This window comes from Abramis brama (genome assembly GCF_963993115.1).
Source record: "Abramis brama genome assembly, chromosome: 6".
Taxonomy (NCBI): domain Eukaryota; kingdom Metazoa; phylum Chordata; class Actinopteri; order Cypriniformes; family Leuciscidae; genus Abramis; species Abramis brama.
The window spans coordinates 37,786,224-37,806,777 of NC_139968.1; the positions used below are offsets into that span (position 1 = coordinate 37,786,224).

The window sequence follows — 20,554 nt, forward strand, 5'->3', positions numbered from 1 at the left end:
CCATCACTGACACTGACTTCAGTTCATCAGCAAACACACCTGAAGAACACACACAAACAGTCTCTCACTCACACATATTAATGTTAAGTTTAATAACGATTTAACTAATAAAACTTGAGTTTTACAAAATACAGATATCTGAATTCATCTTCATATATCTTACATTTTCATTACAGCTCCACAAAAATAACTGGGAAATATAAACACTTTAAACCTTAAAATGTGAATAACGTGTTTGGCATTCTGTTTCGTATCGTATCGTAATTTAACAGGACAATGAGACAAATATAATTGATAAATAAATGAATAATGTTGATGAGACTAATGCACTAAATCTGTAAATATGTGATGTGAAATCAAATCACAAACATGAATCCAGACTGTATTTCATAGTAATATCTGGGAATAAAAGCAAGATCACATCTGATCTGATTTTAGCAGTGTTAGATTGATCTTTACTAACTACCAGTGCATAAACAAAGTTTTGTGACTCACCAACCAGATGACAAAAGCACAGACAGAAAAAAACTAATGTTTTTTCTTTAACCATTTTCTTCCTTCAGCTCTCTGGCGTTTGACTGAGCTTTAGTGAACTGTAGTACAGTCTACTTCTGTCTCTGTGTCTCGGCTGAGTGAGAATGAGTGTAGTCAGTGTGTTGACACTGTAGTTCAGTTTCACAACAGTGATCTTTTTTCTCATTAGGATGTGCCTTGTGTTGATGCTGTTGAGCAATCAGAAATAATCTTGCACTGGAATAAATAACTAGACTGAATACATCTTTAAGTGCACATGGTTATTGATTCAAAAATCAAACTCGTTGTGTTTGAGAGTTTGCTGAATAGACAATTATTCTGTTGTCCTTCTGGAAGCCACGATTTTACTTTAGAAATGGTACAAAATTTGACCTTGTCCCAAATGCCCTGGTCCAAATGGCACTGCATGTTCATGACTTTACGATGTTTCGTTTGTCATTTTATGATCTTATATGGACTTCTTCCTCTCCTCCCCGATGTTCACCTGTCTCTGTTGCTGGTTTTAGGGTGTTCTGTCTGTCTCATTCCTGGATGGTTTGCTCTTACTGTGACATTACTGAAAAACTAGACTTTTTTTCTAGACTAGGCGATACAGCCAAAATTGTTACCACAATATTCTTTATCATATTATTATACAATATAAATATTTATCATGATATTCATTTAATAAGGGAAATAAATGCTTTCCACATGTTTGTTATATCTTGAGAATGAATGTAAACTTGTTTGTTCACTTATTCTCCACAGAGTGTCACACTTGGACTCAATGAGGACTATGGAGGCGGAGGCAACAGGTAACAATATAACAAGAAGCTTTATTCCAACAACGATTAGTTAACAGGTGCGGAACAGCGTGACTTAACACAAACAATCAACAACAAGTACATGAAGGGAACTTAAATACATACACAGATGATAACGAGACAACAGCTGAAGACCACGATGACGATGATGACTGGCAGGTGCGGGTAATGGTAGAGGAGGTGCAGGTGAGCCGGAGAGGATGATGGGAACTGTAGTGCTGACGGAAACTAACAGAAGACAGTGACGATGATCGTGACACAGAGCAAGATAACCTTTAATTTAGGGGCCCCATCAAATTCATTTTATTTTTTCCTAAATTCTGTTTTTTTTCTGATTTAATAGCTAAATAATTTAGAATCAAATATAGATATCTAATGAAATTAATAAATACAACATTAGCAATTTAATTAAACTTAAAAAAAAAAAAAAAACATTTCCCTGTTTGAAATTAAAACATGGATGAAAAAATATATTGGCTGTATGATATTCCTTAAAAATAACACTATTGTTATTATTACTTTGGGAAAGAACATTTAAGTATACAATAATAATATGCAGACTTTTTTGCAACATGCACCGACTGGCTGTTGTTGTGTTTATTTCTGCTGTTTGATCAATCCATATTGAGGAAAAAGGTCCAGAGCGTATGATCGAAATGGACATAAATTTGTTAGAAATCTCTATGATATTGTTTATCACCCAGCCCTAAATAGACTGTTTCCTGGATTTAGTTATTTTGTTTTTGTTTTGTTTGTTTGTTTGTTTGTCTGCAGTTTTGAATTGACTGGTTTATGTAATTAACATGTTCTTTGTCTCAATGTCAGTTTCAGTCCAAACTCACAGTGTATTTATTGTGTGATACGCTAACTAAACCATAATGTGAGTGAATCTATTTCTGGTACAGGAGAAGAGAAATTTTTAAATAATGATGATATGCCATCCTGAGTAGGGATTCAGTAAAATAATTGAAAAATATACCCATTTCTTAAATATAACAGCTAGTGTCATATAGCCTACTTTTTTTTCCTCAGATTCTGAATATCTGCATATAACAATATATTTAAATTTCAATTCACGTCATTTCCCACAGTATCAATACACATACCAGCTGCGCTTTCTGAAAGCCAGAAACAGCTCAGAGTATAAGGCCTCTGATTGGTTCATTTATCACGGCGATAGAAAGACATGATGACAGCAAGTAGAGTCAGCAAACTTTATGTTATAAGTTTTTCATTTAATTTCAGTTTAAATATAATTTCTAACAGCTTTGTTGTCATCATAAGTGTTGTAGCAAATTAGCTCAAAGGGATATAGATAATTAACCCTATAAACCTGAAGGGTATCGCCGGCGGTATAAGCAACCACTGAATGGAACAACACAAAATATGTATCATTTTAAAGCTTAGACAATCAGCTTTTTAATGCGTCTATTTGGATCAACTCTTAACGAGCGCTGAGTGGTCCCTCTAAAACGGAGTGTACCGACCATGGGCGCCACCTAGCTATGAAAAATATTAATAATCATATTTTTCAAAACTACTGCCTTGATCAGCACAAAAAAGGGGGCATTTTAAAGCTTAAAGTCAGAACATTACAACGAATTTGTAAATTTGATTATCTCCAAAGTAGTGCTGAGTTATTTGCTGATAAATAAAAAAAGTTTTCATAATTTATGAAATACTTTTTGCACTATGTATAGGCCTACTGTAAAATACCAAAAACATCATACAGCTCAGAAAGTTACGGAGCCCCTAAATGGATGTGGTGATGGGAAATTTTTAGGATGGGAGTTACTTAGGCCTATTTTTTATGTGCGTGCCAAACTAAGTCTTTAACCAGCATGAGAGCAGTGTAAGCAGAATTTGGAGTGTTACAGTGAAGTTATTCAATATTATTCATAATATAAAATGTGCAAAAGCAACAACAACAACAACAACAAAAATGATCAAACTAAGTTGTAGGCTATCCCAGCCAGCAATGACATGTGGGGCCCAGATGGGTTAACTACGGGTTCCATGGGTACTGTGTGGGCATGGGCTTTGGCTGGGTGAAATCAGCGGGTCCCATGTAGGTTTTGTAGTACGAGTCCCACATAGGAAGCCCATATGAGCTGATTACATGGGCCCCATAAGGGACAAGCATGGGCCAAGTGGGCATGGGTTTGAACTGGGAACACATATATGGGTCTTGCATAACATATTTATGGGCCAAGTGGGCATGGGTTTGATCTGGGAACACATATATGGGTCTTGAATGGCATATTTATGGGCCAAGTGGGCATGGGTTTGAACTGGGAACACATATATGGGTCTTGAATGGCATATTTATGGGCCAAGTGGGCATGGGTTTGAACTGGGAACACATATATGGGTCCTGCATAGAATTTTTATGGGCCAAGTGGGCATGGGTTTGAACTGGGAACACATAAATGGGTCTTGCATGACATATTTATGGGCCAAGTGGGCATGGGTTTGATCTGGGAACACATATATGGGTCTTGAATGGCATATTTATGGGCCGAGTGGGCATGGGTTTGAACTGGGAATGCATATATGGGTCCTGCATATAATTTTTATGAGCCAAGTGGGCATGGGTTTGAACTGGGAACACATATATGGGTCCTGCATGGTTTATTTATGGGCCAAGTGGGCATGGGTTTAATCTGGGAACACATATATGGGTCCTGCATGGTTTATTTATGGGCCGAGTGGGCATGGGTTTGATCTGGGAACACATATATGGGTCCTGCATAGAATTTTTATGGGCCAAGTGGCCATGGGTTTGAACTGGGAACACATATATGGGTCCTGCATGGTACATTTATGGGCAAAGTGGCCATGGGTTTGAACTGGGAACACATATATGGGTCCTGCATGGTACATTTATGGGCAAAGTGGGCATGGGTTTGAACTGGGATAATATATATAAAAATATATTTTTGATTTATTTACCAGTATGTTGTGACATTTAAATTGTTTTTTAAAGATTATGTTTGTTGTTCGATGTAATAATTTTGTATTAATGTATTTTTTGGTGAGATGTTTTTTTTCAGAGATTTTTTTTTAATTAAAATATATTTTTGATTTGTTTACCGGTATGTTGTTGTGACGACCACAAAAGTGTTGTATTTGTGTTTTAAGAATATTCACAATTATTGTCTTTTATTTGAAACAAGTGATTGTATTTAAAAAAAAAAAAAAAAAGTATCCCAATTGTTTTATTTTTAATGTGAATTTTCCTGACTTAAAGTGAATTGTGTAGTGTTTGCTCCAGGCCAGTAGGGACAGTGTAGAGTGACGAGTTACTGTAGTTGCGTGAGTTGCGCGGGTTTTTCATTACTGCAGAGAGCTCGAAACTGATAACACTGGGTGCTTCCAGAGCCCGTCTACGGAGAGCCTGTCCACTCCCTATTAAGCCCTATTGTACCGAATTTTGGTTGTAGTACCACCAGAGTTCCACTGGGGGCGCTCGCCATGAGTGCAAAATGAATGGGAGTCAATGGGGCTAGACGGCTAAATTTGTCTCTTTCACCCGATTGCCGTTGAGAAATCTCAGATGTGATTGTAGATTTTGCAAGTTCAACATGGGTTTTAGGTCGAAAGTTGAATGAACGAGTACTTATGTCGTTTTGATTTTACAGGTTGAGTTGTTGTTGCCCATAACACGCTAGCATTCTGCTAATGACGTCAGCATTCTGACGTCATTGACATTTTGAAAGACTTTTTTAAAGCAAATAAGTGACTCTAAAAAATCTAACACCCAGCAATGTGTAATTTCTTTGCATCTCCTTTCGAATACAACATTCAAATTACTAGACAAAAAATTATATCCTGAGAAAAGTGGATTTTGAGGGGTATACCGCCATTGACCTCCATTCATTCTGCACTCGTCCTGTGAGCGCCCTCATATGGAATCAGAGTGGAACTGCAACCCAGCTAACAATTTAACGTTCTGGGAACGTTAGTTTTTGGTTCCCAGAACGTTCCCAAGAACGTTCCCTATTGGTTAGCCAGGAAAGTTTTCTTTACGTTAATAGAACGTTCCCTATAGGTTAGGGGAACGTTCCCGGAACGTTGCCGAAAGGTTCCCAGAACGTTCCCGCAAGGTTCTCGTAACGTTCCCGGAAGGTTAGGGGAACGTTCCCGGAACGTTGCCGAAATGTTCCCAGAACGTTCCCGGAAGGTTCTCCTAACGTCTACACATCCTGATATGCCTGTACACAAATTATAGGTCTACAAACATATTCTACATTGTTTATTGTTCAAACACTTAAGAATCCTATGAATATATTATTACAATAAATTGAATTTACAGAAACTATCATTAATAAGTAAATCAATCAGTTTGTATTAACTGTATTAAATAAATCAGCACACAATCCATGTTTTTGTTGATTCATTGTTTAATTTTCAACCTAAAATAAGTCATTAAAAACAGCGTTAGCAAAATGTATTCAGGAACAGTAATTTACATTTAATATTTCAAACATGAAAATATTTCAATAAATAAAACTGCACAAACATTTTAATTAAAACTATCTTTTGCAAACTGTAGCCTATAACTTCGGCTAAAAAGTTGAAAAAGTATTTATTTATATACAATATACATGAATGTGCCAATCTTTACACCGCTCAAAACATTTAAACTCCCAACACCATCTGCAAATTTAACAATAAAATAAAAAGACAACGTGTTACATGGACACACAATCCCATGCCAAAATTCAAGCCCTGTAATGGCATTAATATTCATCTGGAGCAAATGAAAAGGTAAGAGGTAAGATTGTGTGTCACAAGCTGTAGGAGATATGAGAGCACGAGCGCTGCTGGTATCATGTATTTATTCAGATATTTCAGCATCAATGTGTATAGAAAAATTTATATATTTCAAAACACTACATTGCATTTATTTATATTGCACTATTTATTATTTCAGACTACAAATCAAAAAAGGAATGTTTTATATAGGGGTAAGGATACCCATTAAGCCTCTCTCTCTGAAGTCAAATAAAAAACAGAGAAAATAATATTTAAGTCTAGTGAACTCTGACCTGCGAATTCGCTCTACCTTTTATGTATAAGTCTCACCTCCAATGAAGAATTTGAAAACCTGTAACTGCTGTGTTGTTTATTAGAAAGAAAGTGAAAAAAAGTTTGAAACTGCTATCAATTTTTTTTTTTCATCTCTGTGACTTTACACCTACAAATTCCACTGTCACAGGTGCTCAGTTTTGCTATAATGAAACCATCACAGAACATGGTAATAATCAGCCATCCATGCAAAAGCAAAGGTCGGTGTAGTTTACAGGTGCATCTGTCCAGGCCAACGTCTGATGCCTTGATGCCTTCCGCTGGAACCTGAAATAAAAACAATAGTACAGTTCAAAATCTATCATACATACATCTCATCTGGTATCACAAATTATCATTCCAGGTTCACTTTAAGATATGCTCAATATTAGTGCTGCACGATATTGAAAAATTTAGAGTTTATTTAGAGATATCAGCCGTATGGTTTAGTGCATGCGCTAACGGCTCCAGGTTTGTATCTGGTAAATTACCCCACTAATAATGCCCAGAATGGTACCAAACTACTACAGTAGTACAAATAGGTTCTGTACTCATTAAACGAGGCATTGGAAAGTTTGTAAGTACATCAGGAGTTTATTTAAATAACACTTGCCTGACGGCGAATGCTACTGCTGATGTTGACGTCACTTTATGAGTACAGAACCTATTTGTACTACTCATTTTCCCCGACATAGAGCAGACCGGCACACAACAAAAACTGCTGTTCGGATGTTCCCTTTTCTGATATTTTAGCCTTCGTGACATTTTAATTAAAACAGAAGTAAGAATTTTAGTGTAATTTTAGTGTAAAAAAATTAACAGTAAACTCAGAGATCACCTACCACTGCAGATGTGTACGGAAGTGAAGAGCGGAAATGCTTAGACCTCTTTCCGGTTCAACCGCTGGGCGCTCCGCATAACCCCTATTGGGGGGATTTTGTAGAGGAGTGAACCTGCATAGAAAATTACAATAGATAACAAGCATAGATAAATACAATAGAAGAAAAACACAGTCGAAATAAGCAGTGCATTATGTTTTTCAGTTAAATCTAACTTATCAGGTACAGAAATTGATTCATCAAAATGTAAAATAAGTCTTCAGTGTAAAAATAAGATAACTATAAAATTAATGTATCTTTGCTAAAGCTACAAGTCATTTTCTCTTTTGATGTTTGATCACCGTTGGCGACACCAACAGCTGCGGGTACGTTAGGCTGCTGTCCCTTTAAGACGAATGCGCAGAACTAATATAAATGACACGCATCCGTTTTCTTTCTGTTTAAAACACAAGACAAGAGAAAACTCGCCATTTTGACTTCATTTTGCGTGCACGTGTCTGTAAAAAAAAAGTGAAAGAGAACTGAATTCGGCTAAACTCACCTTCTTCATCTACTGACTGTGGATGGCATCAAGGTCTTGTCCTGAAGAATACAGGGCCAAACAATAGGGATTATATCTCATCTGGTAACAAGAGCAAAGCCATAACTTTAAGAACTCTAATGATATATTTACCCCCTGATATTGCATTGGGGATATCAATTCAAACATTTTTAAAGGCTAAGAGTATGAGCCACAGCTGCCCAAGATATCTAGGGGTTGCAAATTAGTCATGGCTATAAACCTGTATGCATGGCATCTACTTTGTATTTTTTATAAAGCAATGTTCTATGCATTTGTCCCTGTCAAATAAACATTAAATAAATAAATCTGTGAAAAATAACTGCCTAAAGTTGTCGACCCCCTGAACCGCATTTAAAAGTACAAAGAATTTCAGTATTGATCAATAAAAAAAATACATAAATACCTTTGAGTTGGACAGTATGGTGTCAGTCTCATTGGCCAACATAATTCAAAACAGACCTAAAGAAATAAAATAAAATATAGTAATCATCAGGATATCATGTTATCATAATAGTTAAATTAATTATTATAACTATGACCATTATAATATTGTATTAGTCGCCTATTATTTAGCTGATTATTTAGCTTACAGGCTTCTCAAGGACAATCTCACTGAAAAAACTTGGGGTTAATGATTTTAAAATGTGAGACTTATTTCAAAAGCATAAATCTTACAGACCCCAAACCTTTGAACAGTTAGTGCACTGTATGTTTGAGGTGGTTTTGCTTACTAGTCATATGGTTCATAGAGATTTTCTTGGACAGGGAGTGCAGCAGGCCATCACAGCATGATGATCTAGGAACATAACATGCTGTTTGTCACAGAGCCAAAAATATTACATGTGATATGTTTATTACAAGGAACCAAGCTAGAACAGAGGTGAAATGCATAAAAGATAAATATATACAAATCTTAAGATAATATATTGTGAAATAAATGCATATGGAATTATCATCATGATTAAACAATAACTCACCCCTTGTTGTAGAGTTTTATTTTTTCTCTCGCTATTCTGAAATCACATTTTAGCAATATTGGTAAGTGACGTCACTGATTAAGTTAACAATACAGTGCATTCTTTTAGGTTAGCCTAAATAAATTAGCTTACTTCCCATTGACAAATTACCAGCAAAACTATCAAAAACTGTTATCTACACTAAATATGTGTTTAAAAACCCAAACTTTCATAAATAAGACCTCAACTTAACGTAACTTAGGCCTAACATTGTCTTTTGAAAACGGTTAGCTAGCGTTGATGCTAACGGACTTTTTCAAAGACATAAAACCATTTTTTTTTAAATAAATATTTAACAGAAGCGTGTCAATTACACGTAAGAAATGTGTCAGGGGCGTTTGTGTGTATTATTTGTGAGATTTTGTTGTCTAAACTTACCTGAAAGCAGTGAAACCAACAGCAAGAGACCGGAGTTTTGTTGTTTGTCAGTTGTCGATGACGTCTCCATCTGCTCTCGCGCAGCGGCGGCGCACGTGCTCCAGTGATTGATCACGCGCATGCGCATTAAAACACTTCAAAGTCACGCAGCATTTAAATAAACATATAGAATTAAAATATATAACATAATTTAAAATATCATTAATAAAAAGTTATTGCGAATAGATCTGAACGTTGTTGGTTATCTTATAACCTTAGGGGACCGTACTAACGACGTTGTCAGTTGGTAATCTGCCTGTTAATAGTAATTAAGTGATATTAAAATAATAACCTGCAGAGAACGTTCTGGGAAGGTTCTCTTTAGGTTATAAAAATTAAACCTAAAAATAACCTACAGGGAACGTTCTGGGAAGGTTCTCTTTAGGTTATAAAAATTAAACCTAAAAATAACCTACAGGGAACGTTCTGGGAAGGTTTTAGGTTATAAAAATAAAACCTAAAAATAACCTGCAGGAAACGTTCTGGGAAGGTTCTCTTTAGGTTATAAAAATTAAACCTAAAAATAACCTACAGGGAACGTTCTGGGAAGGTTCTCTTTAGGTTATAAAAATAAAACCTAAAAATAACCTGCAGGAAACGTTCTGGGAAGGTTCTCTTTAGGTTATAAAAATTAAACCTAAAAATAACCTGCAGGGAACGTTCTGGGAAGGTTCTCTTTAGGTTATAAAAATAAAACCTAAAAATAACCTGCAGGAAACGTTCTGGGAAGGTTCTCTTTAGGTTATAAAAATTAAACCTAAAAATAACCTACAGGGAACGTTCTGGGAAGGTTCTCTTTAGGTTATAAAAATTAAACCTAAAAATAACCTGCAGGGAACGTTCTGGGAAGGTTCTCTTTAGGTTATTAAATAACAACCTGCAGGGAACGTTCCCAGAACGTTCTCTTTAGGTTATAAATTTAGACCTAAAAATAACCTACAGGGAACGTTCTGGGAACGTTCCCTTAATGTTATAAACATAGATCCTAAAAATAACCTACAGGGAACGTTCCCAGAACGTTCTTGTTTGGTTCCCAAAAAAATAACCAAATGGGAACCAAACGGGAACGTTAGGGGAACGTTCTGTGTTTGCTGGGAACCAGTTCAGAAGCCGGAAGTGTAGTGAGAGTGAAACTTCTCGCCATATTAGACATTCTCTGGACATTCTCTGGTAGGTCCTTTCAGCCGGAAGTAAGATGACAAAATGAGCGTAAATGGCGTCGCCCTTGTTGTCATGGAAAATAAGGTGAATATGCGCATGTGTCTGATTCAAACAAACGGAAGTTCATCCATGTTAGATACTGCACTGCGCTGCTTTTCGCTGTTCGTTAAAGACACAAGCAATATAGACATTTATGTTTCAGCATAGTGGAAATCATTCAGATAATTCACCAACAAATGATATTCGGTGTAAATAGTCTCTATGTAAATCGCTTTTTTAAATCGGCTCTTACTGTAGATCTCAGTTTGAGGGGGCGCGGCTCAGAAACGGGTCTCTGACGAACACTAACAGGACTTTAATAACTCTACGGATCATCTAAATTCACGCAACTTTACATCAACATGAAGAGCGCACTTAAACTTGTTCTTTTCCCATTCTTCGCGATGGGTAAGTCCGTTTTTTTAACATAGCCTAGTTGGTGCACTTTCGGTTTCGTATTTCTATGCGCATTTTCTTTTCCATACTTTATTTTTCAAATTTACATTATACCGTGATCACTTTTATCAAGATGTACCGCATCTTTTTGTATATTGTTAAAAAACAATGATTACATATCTTTAGTCACAGGCAGCTCACAGTAATATTTACAGTGTCCATGTTTTCAACTGTTGCATTGGTCACAGTTGTTGAAGCCAGATATAGGCCTAGTAAATATTATTATTTTTTTACACTCCTATTTATTTGCAACCCTGTTATTTGCTTTAGGCTATTTTGTAATGTTATTATATAACAACATTCATAAATTTTAACGTACTATCTACCGCAAATCACAAGAGATTTCCACTGATCATAATCTGAGTGTTTTATAAGTTTCAGTAGCTAACTGTTTGTGTTTGTTCTTCAGGTGTGTATGGTGCTGATGAAGTGAAGACAGTGTCAGCGACGGAGGGAGATTCTGTCACTCTAAACTCTGGTGTTACTGAAATACAGCGTAGTGATGACATGGAGTGGAGGTTAAATGGAACTCGTATATTCAGAATCAGTAGTGACAGCAACAATAAGATCACAGTATTTGATGATACTGAAGGGGCATACGGAGGCAGACTGCAGCCGAACCAACAGACTGGAGATCTCAAGATCACAGACATCAAAACCACTGACTCTGGAGAATATAAACTACAGATCAGCAGTACCAGAGGGCCCTCTCAGAAGACATTCAATGTCAATGGTGAGAGTTTTTAATAATGTTATTTACATAGTTATCTCTCTATGAACAATTTAAAATCTCTGAAATTTGCATTTTTACAGATGCAAAATCTGTACGGTCAAGCTGTGTCATTTATAGTTTGTCAGCAAACATTTACAAAGTATTTCAGTTAAAAAATTTGACATTTAATTAAAATAATAATGTTGATGTCCATCCATCTATTTGTCAAGAAAATTGACAAATCGATCATTTGATATTTAATTCAACTGCTTCATTATTATAGGATTTATTTAAATTCTGTGGTAAAAGCAAAAGATTCATGATTTTTGGTTTGTTGGTAAATGATTCATCCATCAGTGAATGGTGTCCCTCAAAACAACTTTGAGACGTTTTGTATTTTTGTGTTGTTGGAATGAATTTAGACATGGGTGCAGAGGTCATCCTATAGTGAATTTGACCTATATAGACAACTGAAGATGTCTGTATTTCATTGGCTCTGTGATGCACTCCGTACAATACAGTTGAATCTGACCTAAGATGGAAAAAAATCAGGTTTCCAAATAATAGTCATTCAGTTGTTTTTCAATAGTGAGCTTGTTAAAGTTCTTTCTGACAAACCAGCTGGAAGTCAAACTTGTATATGACATCTCAGGTGCAGTTTATTTAGCAAACAAACATCTTAATAATAATCAGTGAATTTTTATATATATATATATATATATATATATATATATATATATATATATATTACAAACACCCCAGGGACTCTCAAACAGATAAGATTGACAAAACATGACTGATTCATTTCATTTTACATTACATTTCATTTTAAATCTGTTGTTACGTGACAGCAATAATTCAAGTTTGACAGCACTGCTTCCACAAAATGATTATTGTCCCTGGTTCATTACTAAGATACTCTTGTAAGACAGTAGCAGGGTCTGGGACAGACTTCAAGTATCACCTCCGCTTAAAAATATGAAAACTGATATCTTGTTTCTGTGAAATAATTAAGCTGCTCCAGAGCAGGTTTGAGTTTACAAACCTCTTTCTATATGACAGAACCCAACAATCCTGGATCATGTCAAATGAAATCCAGCTAATTAAGTTATCCACGTACGAAGAACGGGCCCCGTGTGGTGATAGCCAATAATAACGCAGAACGTGATCCCTCACCTGACCACATTGGGGAAAAAAAAAAAAAATTTCACTCAGAAATTCCTAATCATTTCAGAAATTAAATTTCAAGGACCACGCAGAATTACGTGTGAAATTTTTTGGTAGAAAATCAGAAATTTTATTTTCTTGTAAAAAGCACTTCAGTTATCTTTGTTTTATGAAAAAAAAAATGTTTTTTTACAGTTTAGAATCATCTGTTTCAAACCAACAGCTCTGTGATCTCCTTCACTGTGGCTTTACAGTAATGACTCTCTGTCTTTAGTTGATTCAGGTCTGTGTTCAGGTGTGAAAGCAGGGATTGTTATTGTGGTGTTACATTATTGTCTGTCTCTCTTCAGTGCTTCCAAAACCAGTTACAGAACCAGTTCCAGAACCAGGTCCAGATCCAGGTCTGTGTTCAGGTGTGAAAGCAGGGATTGTTGTTGTGGTGTTACATTAATGTCTGTCTCTCTTCAGTGGTTCCAAAACCAGGTCCGTCTCCAGGTACGATAGCAGGGATTGTTGTTGGTGTTATTGCGGCGGTGGCTGCAGCTGTTGGTGGTGTCTTTGGCTATGGCTACTGGAAAAAGGGACAAATGTGTAAGTATTACAGCGAGAAATAAATACTGTGCTGTAGATTGTAAAAATGTAGTGATGCTCATTCAGGTTTAAACCTTTTTGTGCCTTTGTGTTTGTGATCGTATATGGTTTTTGATCAGGTTGTTCTTGATCCAGCAGCATTATAAATAACTATCATTAATACTCAAATATTAAAGATGATGGTGATAATGACAGATTATGAAGATTTAATGAACAGAAACCAGGAGGAAGATATTGAGCATAAGATTAGTGTTTCTTTTGTTAATTTCTCTTATTTTTTTATTGTTGTTATAATTTATGTTCCGTATTTCTCTGTTTCTACAGTATGAGCTTCTGTGACAGTGACTGTCGCTGGTAAGTAACTCAAATATTTCACTTGATACATTCACTTATCACTATTATTTACATGTATTCTTATTTCAGCAATGTGTGTGAATTGTTTTGATGAAGGATTGTGAGATTGTGAAATGATCTGATCATGAAGATCAAAATATGTTATGTAAAAAAGACACTAACTTGAGATATTTAGTAAAAAGTGTTCTTAAGTAATATTGTATTGATATGGAATTTATGTCTAATATATCTGATCTTCCCATTTGAGTGGATTCATCACTAGGCGTGTTTCCCTTACAGATTTGCACAAAACTTTAGCGAATTTTTTTTTTCTTTTTTTTCTAAATGTCGATAAAACATTGTTACGAAATGATGGCGTTTCCATTAACCGATGTTATGCGACTAAAACAAAATTTTTTCCTTTCGCCATAAATCATCCCAAAAATCAAAGCAACTGACGTTGGTAGGTTATATCTCAGCCACTGCTCTGGCCGTTATTATTAATCAAAGCAAGGAAAGACCCTTAGCCTATACTTTGAGAGCGGCACATGAGCTGTTTCTGGGTGTTTCTCCCTCATTTCTGCTTCAAGCTCTTGATTGTGGCATTTCTTTGAGGTTTAGAATCCATTATTCTTGTAATTCTTTTGTCTTATATTAATTTAATAAAGAACTCTGTCTCGTATTGTGTCCAAACACACCGCGTCATCTGCGTCAGCTGACCTGTAAATGCGCAAAAACTGTTTCAATTGCAGTTTTGCGAAATATTTATTTTTCGAATTGCCTGAAAAACCCCCTCATGCGAGCGTGAAAACTTTTTTCATTTAAATGGAAGTTTTTGCGAAATTGACGTGTTTCCATTGGGCGTATTTTCAATTCGCGATTTCAATTTGCGCAATTTGAAGGGTAATGGAAACGCGGCTAGTGTTCTGAACAAATGTTTTTGTGTGACACACATTTAATTACTCAAAACACTTTACTCCCGACTGTACATCCAAAACACTGCTCTTTTGTGTCATATGTTGTTTATTTTTAATCGGTCTGTCTCTTCATTTCTTGTTTTTGTCAGATTCCACTAAACACAGAAGAAATAAGCCAGAGAACTCAGACTGTCCTTTGATAAAGGACAACTCTCCAAACAGCTTCAGTACGAAACCAATGTGACATTTTTCATTATTCAAAATCTCAAATTTCATACCTGTCACATATAATGAATATTTGATAAACCACTTAATGTTTCTGCAATTATTAGACAAAATATCTGATGAGAAATGTCATGTATGGACTATATAGGAATGACATGTGACACTTTAGTTTAACACTTTCTAAATGTTTCTAGAAACGTGTGTTTGTGCCACACTGACAGTTTTGCTCTTTGATGTGACGCTTTTATTGCAGGGATAATCTCCACTTTTATTTCTATTTGCTTATAATATACACTGTGCCTTATTTTTATGCTACACAACACTTAATTTCCCCTTAATTTCATCTCTGTTTTGTGTTATCTGAAGTAAATCTGCCCATATTACTCTCTGATTGTGAATGTAAATTTAAATAATCTGATACGGGTGATTTATCATTGTTGTGTGAGCTTTTTTTTTTTTTTTTTATGATTTTATTAGAGAATGTTCAGCTCTGGATTGTTGTGTATTGCTGCTTTAAGCCTAATGCAAAACATTTTCTTCAGTGAATAAAATAATAAATAATTGACCAAAAATATATTGTCGCTGCTATTGTCTGGTTTGTTGAGTCTGTAAGAATGAGACGACCAGAGCAGAGACGGCCAACAGCTTCAGTAATATGAGGTAATGGATGTGGACTTCTGACAAACAGATCAATGTCCAACGCCCTGCTAGATTCAACTCATGCTCTAGAGACACATTTACTGAACACGACAGATTAACATGAGAGCTCAGTCCCATTAAAGCGCTGATGGAAGTGGAAAGTTCTAGTAATGTGAAAATTAAAGGATACTGCTAATTTTCCATAATGACTAACACATTTTGTTGAGATGAGATGCTGTTAATGAAACATTTTAGTTGGTGTTGATATAAATATCAGTAAAAATCAATTGTCAGTTTGTCTCTAGAAATAACTCCATGTTTATGGTATTTTGTGTAACTGAATCATCAATCCTGTTCATTTCATTTACCTTCTGTGAATCATTAGTGTCTCTGAGCATTCACTGATGCACCAAACTTTCACCTTTAACATGTTATTCAACATTTGAGCTTTACTAGCGTTGACTAGCTATTAATCTCAATCCTGAACACAGTGTCTAATCGACTGTAATTTAAAAGCTTTCTGTTTCCTGTAGGTCTATTTATATTGGCTGGCGGAGCGAGTAGGGGGAGGCTGTTTTACGCCCCTGCTGTTCCTGATGCGTCCAGTAGGGGGAGGCTGTACAGCGACACGAATTGAGGTATATAATCCGCTAAAGTTATTGTTGTTAAGCAATGATGCAACATTTATTATTTATAAACGATTAGCTTGATTGAACTAGGTAGATATCAATTCATTTCTACATATCAATGGATGGGTCTATAATTTATTTCGAGAGACAACAAGTTCTGGACGGTCAGGTTGATGTTCTGTCTGGCTTAAACTTATAAGTTATAGCTAACCACGTGTAAGTTTAGCTGCCCCTAGTCTTCTCTACTCACTTTCAAAATTAATTTTCTTTTGAATTTTCTTTTGTTGCCTGTCTTTATCTTGCGTGAGATGGCCTCTTCTGGTAAGACTCTGTTTACTCCTTTCTGGTTTGAGTTGTTTCTTATAAATGAGATGATCTAACTATCTAATTTATATCTAAATATAATTTTTTCTTAAAATAGCTTACTGATCTGGACTAAAATGTAGGCTGTGTGCACTTAATTTTATCATATTCTGTCTTTACCAAACTTGCATGATGCATCCCATAAAGGTGTGTGTTTGCTTTAGCTACTTAAGGAAATGAAAATCTTTCTCTCTCTCTCTCGAAACTTGTATAATCTATAAACACCCATCTCTTTTTTTAACTGCATTCCAAACCAATAGCTTCTCTAGTAAATAAATGACTTACAGAGACATACATGGACATGTTTTTAATGTCGTTTTCAATTTTCTCTGCACAGTCCATCATCTATGGCCAAAAGAAATCAAAGTGTCTTGACACTTTTTCCAAAAGTGTTCCACCAACAAGTGCCTGTGCCGTTGTACTTTGAAGATCAGGAGCAAATTGATGCAATCCACACTCACCTGACATAAATTCTGGACAGCTCACTCACACACACTGTGACAAGACCAAATTCACCATGGATGTCCTTTTTACATTTTTTTTATGTTTAATGTTTTTTTTTTTTTTTTAATGAAATACCCACAGATATGAAACTCAAATTAAAAAGGTAGTTTGTGTTCTCGTAACACTTTCTTTTGTCTGTGACTCTTATAGGGGGTCTACAGTGATTCTGCAGGGTCTCCAATAAGTCTTAAAGTTTATCTCAGTTGCTTTGGTGCATTTCTCAGATCACAACTGAAATCACATCATCTTGTGCACATCATAAAAGCAATTTCTCATTCTTTTATACAAATTGCAAATGCTTCGGTACATTCATGCAATTGATAATGTACAACTGTCTGCTGTTTCCTACATTATCAACTCTTTATGTCATGTTGATCAAAATATAGGCCTATTATACTATTTCCCTGTTGAACGGTCATACTCCTCAAAACATCTAGGCATTAGTTCCTTGCATAAGTCATTAAATGCAGAATGGTTGACTAGTTGTCATAAACTGTCAAGCATGTTTTCAATACATTTCTATTACACTTTATTTTGTAAATGTGTCCTGAATTGATGAATTGCGGAGGTGTATTTAGAATTTCACTAATGAAGGAAATAATGAATTGATATAATGAATAATGATCAAATGTACCAAAGCAACTGTGATAAATTAAGGATTCAGGAATTTTATACAAAATGTAACAGTGGGTCCTGCTGCTTGTGAATTTGACGAGATCAAATTCACCATGGATTTCCTTTTTACATTTTTTTAATGTTTAATTTTTTTTATCAGTGAGCAGAAGCACTTTGACAGGAGGATAGAAAATCAGTTAAAGAAGAGTGGCAAGCCATAGGGGAGTCATCTACAGGAGTCATCATAATTCATAAATGGTGTTGATAAATAATGTTTTTGTGAACAACAATATTGTCTCTTTCTTGTAAATGGCCCTTGGAATTTTAGAAAAGGGATAAATTGTGTTTGTCTTCATAAAATGCCATGTAGGACACTGTTTTGTAGCTGTATGATGACCAATAGTGAATAATACAGCAGATATTTAATCGAGGATCCATATGATTACACGATGCTGTCTAATAGGCTAAATATGGTTAATATCTAATTGTAACTTTATATAAATTTACAACAACATATTTCACCCAGTCTCCTGTATAAAAACATACAGTGAATATTCTATATTCAATATTCAATGTCATATAACAATTCTACAGTAGGTCATATATCATATGTCATCTGATCCAACTATGTGTGTTATTATTTTTTTAATTCACAAAAACAAATAGTCTTCTGTGGGTTGAGTGAAGAGAGTGAAGCCCAACTTAATATCTATTTTAATCCATAGTGCAGCTCTATACTAAAACGTTTATATTTAAATGAACAAAAACCACAAAATCGGGCAAAGTCTATGAACTACGGTTATTAAAGGGTAACTAAACCCTAAACCAACTTTTTTTTGTTAATGATCTGTAAGAATGGGGCTTTATGTTCATTGATTCGAGTAACTTTTTTGACATTTGGGTATAAAGTGTTTTAATTCTACAATATATGGTGTAAAAACGTCTGAGTGCTGCCCTCTTCAGGTTGAACGGTGGCTACTACAGTTGAATTTTCCTATTGGATGTTGCGGTACTGCGTGACGTAAACGGTACTGCGTGACGTAGGCTGGTTCCAGCTCACCACGCCCTCCCTTGGTACGAGCTCACCACGCCCTTGGATGAGCTAGCGTAGATTTATCTGTATTTAGTACAGTGGTAGGTATAGTGTTGCTGGGTGCAACTGCATAGCTTTCCAGCAGACTTGGAAATTAGCCGCCAGTGTTTGCATGCACTTGGCCTGGAAGACCGTGAGTGTAAAACCTACATTTTACGCGGAATTGCTTTTCCAACGATACAATAGAGGTGGACATTGGCTTCTCCACACAGCTCGCGCTGAACAGCGACGCAGTGCCAAACGCTGTTCCTCGATCCTGCATGGACTCCACCACCGCAGCGGCGTCTTGATGTGAGTGATCATATATATTTAAATCACAATTTATGGTTAGGCTAAAGTTAATCCTCTGGGGTCGACAAACGCGTCGGCGCATTTTGCTGGATTTTTTCACAGAGCTGCAAAATATGAATATGCCTATACAGAGCGCGCGCTATTGACATCAACTCGATAAAACTCATCAGATGCATATTTACGTCGTCTTGCGACCCTGTGAGCAAACTCTCCATTTTAGACAGTCTGACAGCAGGACTCTCAGGTGCACGCCCTTCCGCTCACGGTTCGTCCCCTCTATCTCCGTTGGGGTCTGCCCACTTTTCTAGCATTTTTCAAATATTGCCAGTGGGTGGAGTCAGGCTCTGACCAGGGGTTTAGTTACCCTTTAATGTGTACGTTTTGAGCGTCGATTTAACGCAGCATATCCCCCCCCTACTGGACGCATCAGGAACAGCAGGGGCGTAAAACAGGGCGTAAAACAGGGCGTAGATCTACCGGCTCCAGAAGATTTCTGGTTTACCATTTCTTCACAGGTCTGCAGCCTCCCCATATAGGGCGGAGCTAATATTGGAAAGGTGAATTTCAGGTTAATAACACTAGATAGCGCTAGTGCAGTATAAGTCAGGCAATTATGTTTGTCTCTTCACATCATTCGTACATTTCTTCACATATTATAAGCTTTTCCAACTCAATATTAATGTCAGTCCTTTTCAAACATGAGCTGTTTGTCCGTAGGGCAATTTGTAATGGAAAATACTGAGTTATTATAGTGACTTTCTTCTGTAAAAGTATGGTAATGTTTTATCAGAGATTCTGAACCATCTTACATAGAAGAGGTCACAGTAAAACTCCGAATACCATGGTACATGATTTATGTTTTTAATGCTGATTTACTTTTACGAAGTTATGTGTACTACTATCCTTAATATGACGAAATAGCCAGTCTTCCCTGTGTAAATAACACATTACAGGCGTCGTTTATTTTGTGAATTGTTATAGTTTAATTTCTGAGGGTGTTGTTTACATCTGCTGTCTTTGGGTTCAAGCTTTGATATGTCCTTCTTCCAACCAATGAATGACGTATAGAGGAAAACACGGCAGCTTGGCTGTTGTTCGTTGTCAAACACAAAAGTCTCCTAGCAACCGAATCCTAGCGGAGAAACTGATATAGTGCTAGCGTTTGTGTTGTCTGTGTAATTTACCGTTCAGAGAGGGTCCGTGTTTCACATACCACATTTTCTATCAATTTCATTTATTTAAAAGCAAATGTTTATCATGTGTTTATGATCACATCTCGCTGCGTGCCGCCATGTTTGCGTGACGTCACGCGCACTCATCTGCAACGAAAGTTATGGACTTCCGCATGAGTTGTAAATATGAGTGGCATTATATTGCACGTTTCTTTGCAGAAGTTGGAAAGTATCACTTTGAGTTGGGCAAATTAACATTGAATCTAAAAAATAAATGCATAGTTGTAATTTGCAAGTACAAAGTGGTCACATATTTACTAAAAACACATGGATAATTCCCACAGAATTGGAACGAATGAGGGACCCGAGCAATATCATAGTTTATTTGACTCTTTAACCTAGTAAA

At 36.0% G+C, this 20,554-nt stretch overlaps 2 protein-coding genes and 1 long non-coding RNA gene across 6 annotated transcripts in view; 1 reads left to right on the plus strand and 2 right to left on the minus strand.

Moving 5' to 3' along the window:
• Positions 1-20,554, minus strand: part of LOC311084841 (uncharacterized protein) — a 334,198-nt gene that overhangs the window by 278,568 nt on the left and 35,076 nt on the right. The gene's annotated exons all lie outside the window — the stretch shown is intronic.
• LOC311085494 lies at positions 5,728-9,280 on the minus strand. Of its 3 annotated transcripts, XR_014606840.1 has the most exons (7): positions 9,203-9,280; positions 8,786-8,821; positions 8,540-8,604; positions 8,212-8,267; positions 7,788-7,828; positions 7,250-7,360; positions 5,728-6,695 (listed from the first exon to the last, which is right to left on the minus strand). It is a non-coding gene; the product is annotated as an uncharacterized lncRNA (long non-coding RNA). The 3 variants fall into 3 exon arrangements; XR_014606841.1 differs by lacking the exon at positions 9,203-9,280 and having other exon boundaries at positions 8,786-8,913; XR_014606842.1 differs by lacking the exon at positions 9,203-9,280 and having other exon boundaries at positions 5,731-6,695; positions 7,788-7,868; positions 8,786-8,913.
• On the plus strand, positions 10,507-15,416 carry LOC311084881 (uncharacterized protein). 2 transcript variants are annotated; one of them, XM_084117184.1, is made up of 6 exons: positions 10,507-10,849; positions 11,307-11,630; positions 13,127-13,177; positions 13,245-13,367; positions 13,692-13,721; positions 14,767-15,416. In XM_084117184.1, the coding sequence occupies exons 1-5, from the start codon at positions 10,804-10,806 to the stop codon at positions 13,694-13,696; spliced, it is 549 nt and encodes a 182-aa protein (XP_083973310.1). In that variant the 5' UTR covers positions 10,507-10,803; the 3' UTR covers positions 13,697-13,721; positions 14,767-15,416. The 2 variants fall into 2 exon arrangements, with proteins under 2 accessions (XP_083973310.1, XP_083973311.1); XM_084117185.1 differs by lacking the exon at positions 13,127-13,177.

What these genes read in the sequence shown, in the direction of transcription:
- LOC311084881 (XM_084117184.1), top strand. Translation starts at nt 10,804, where the DNA reads ATGAAGAGCGCACTTAAACTTGTTCTTTTCCCATTCTTCGCGATGG. An exon ending in TTTCCCATTCTTCGCGATGG is followed by an intron (nt 10,850 to 11,306) that starts GTAAGTCCGTTT and finishes TTTGTTCTTCAG; the next exon opens with GTGTGTATGGTGCTGATGAA. An exon ending in AGAACCAGGTCCAGATCCAG is followed by an intron (nt 13,178 to 13,244) that starts GTCTGTGTTCAG and finishes GTCTCTCTTCAG; the next exon opens with TGGTTCCAAAACCAGGTCCG.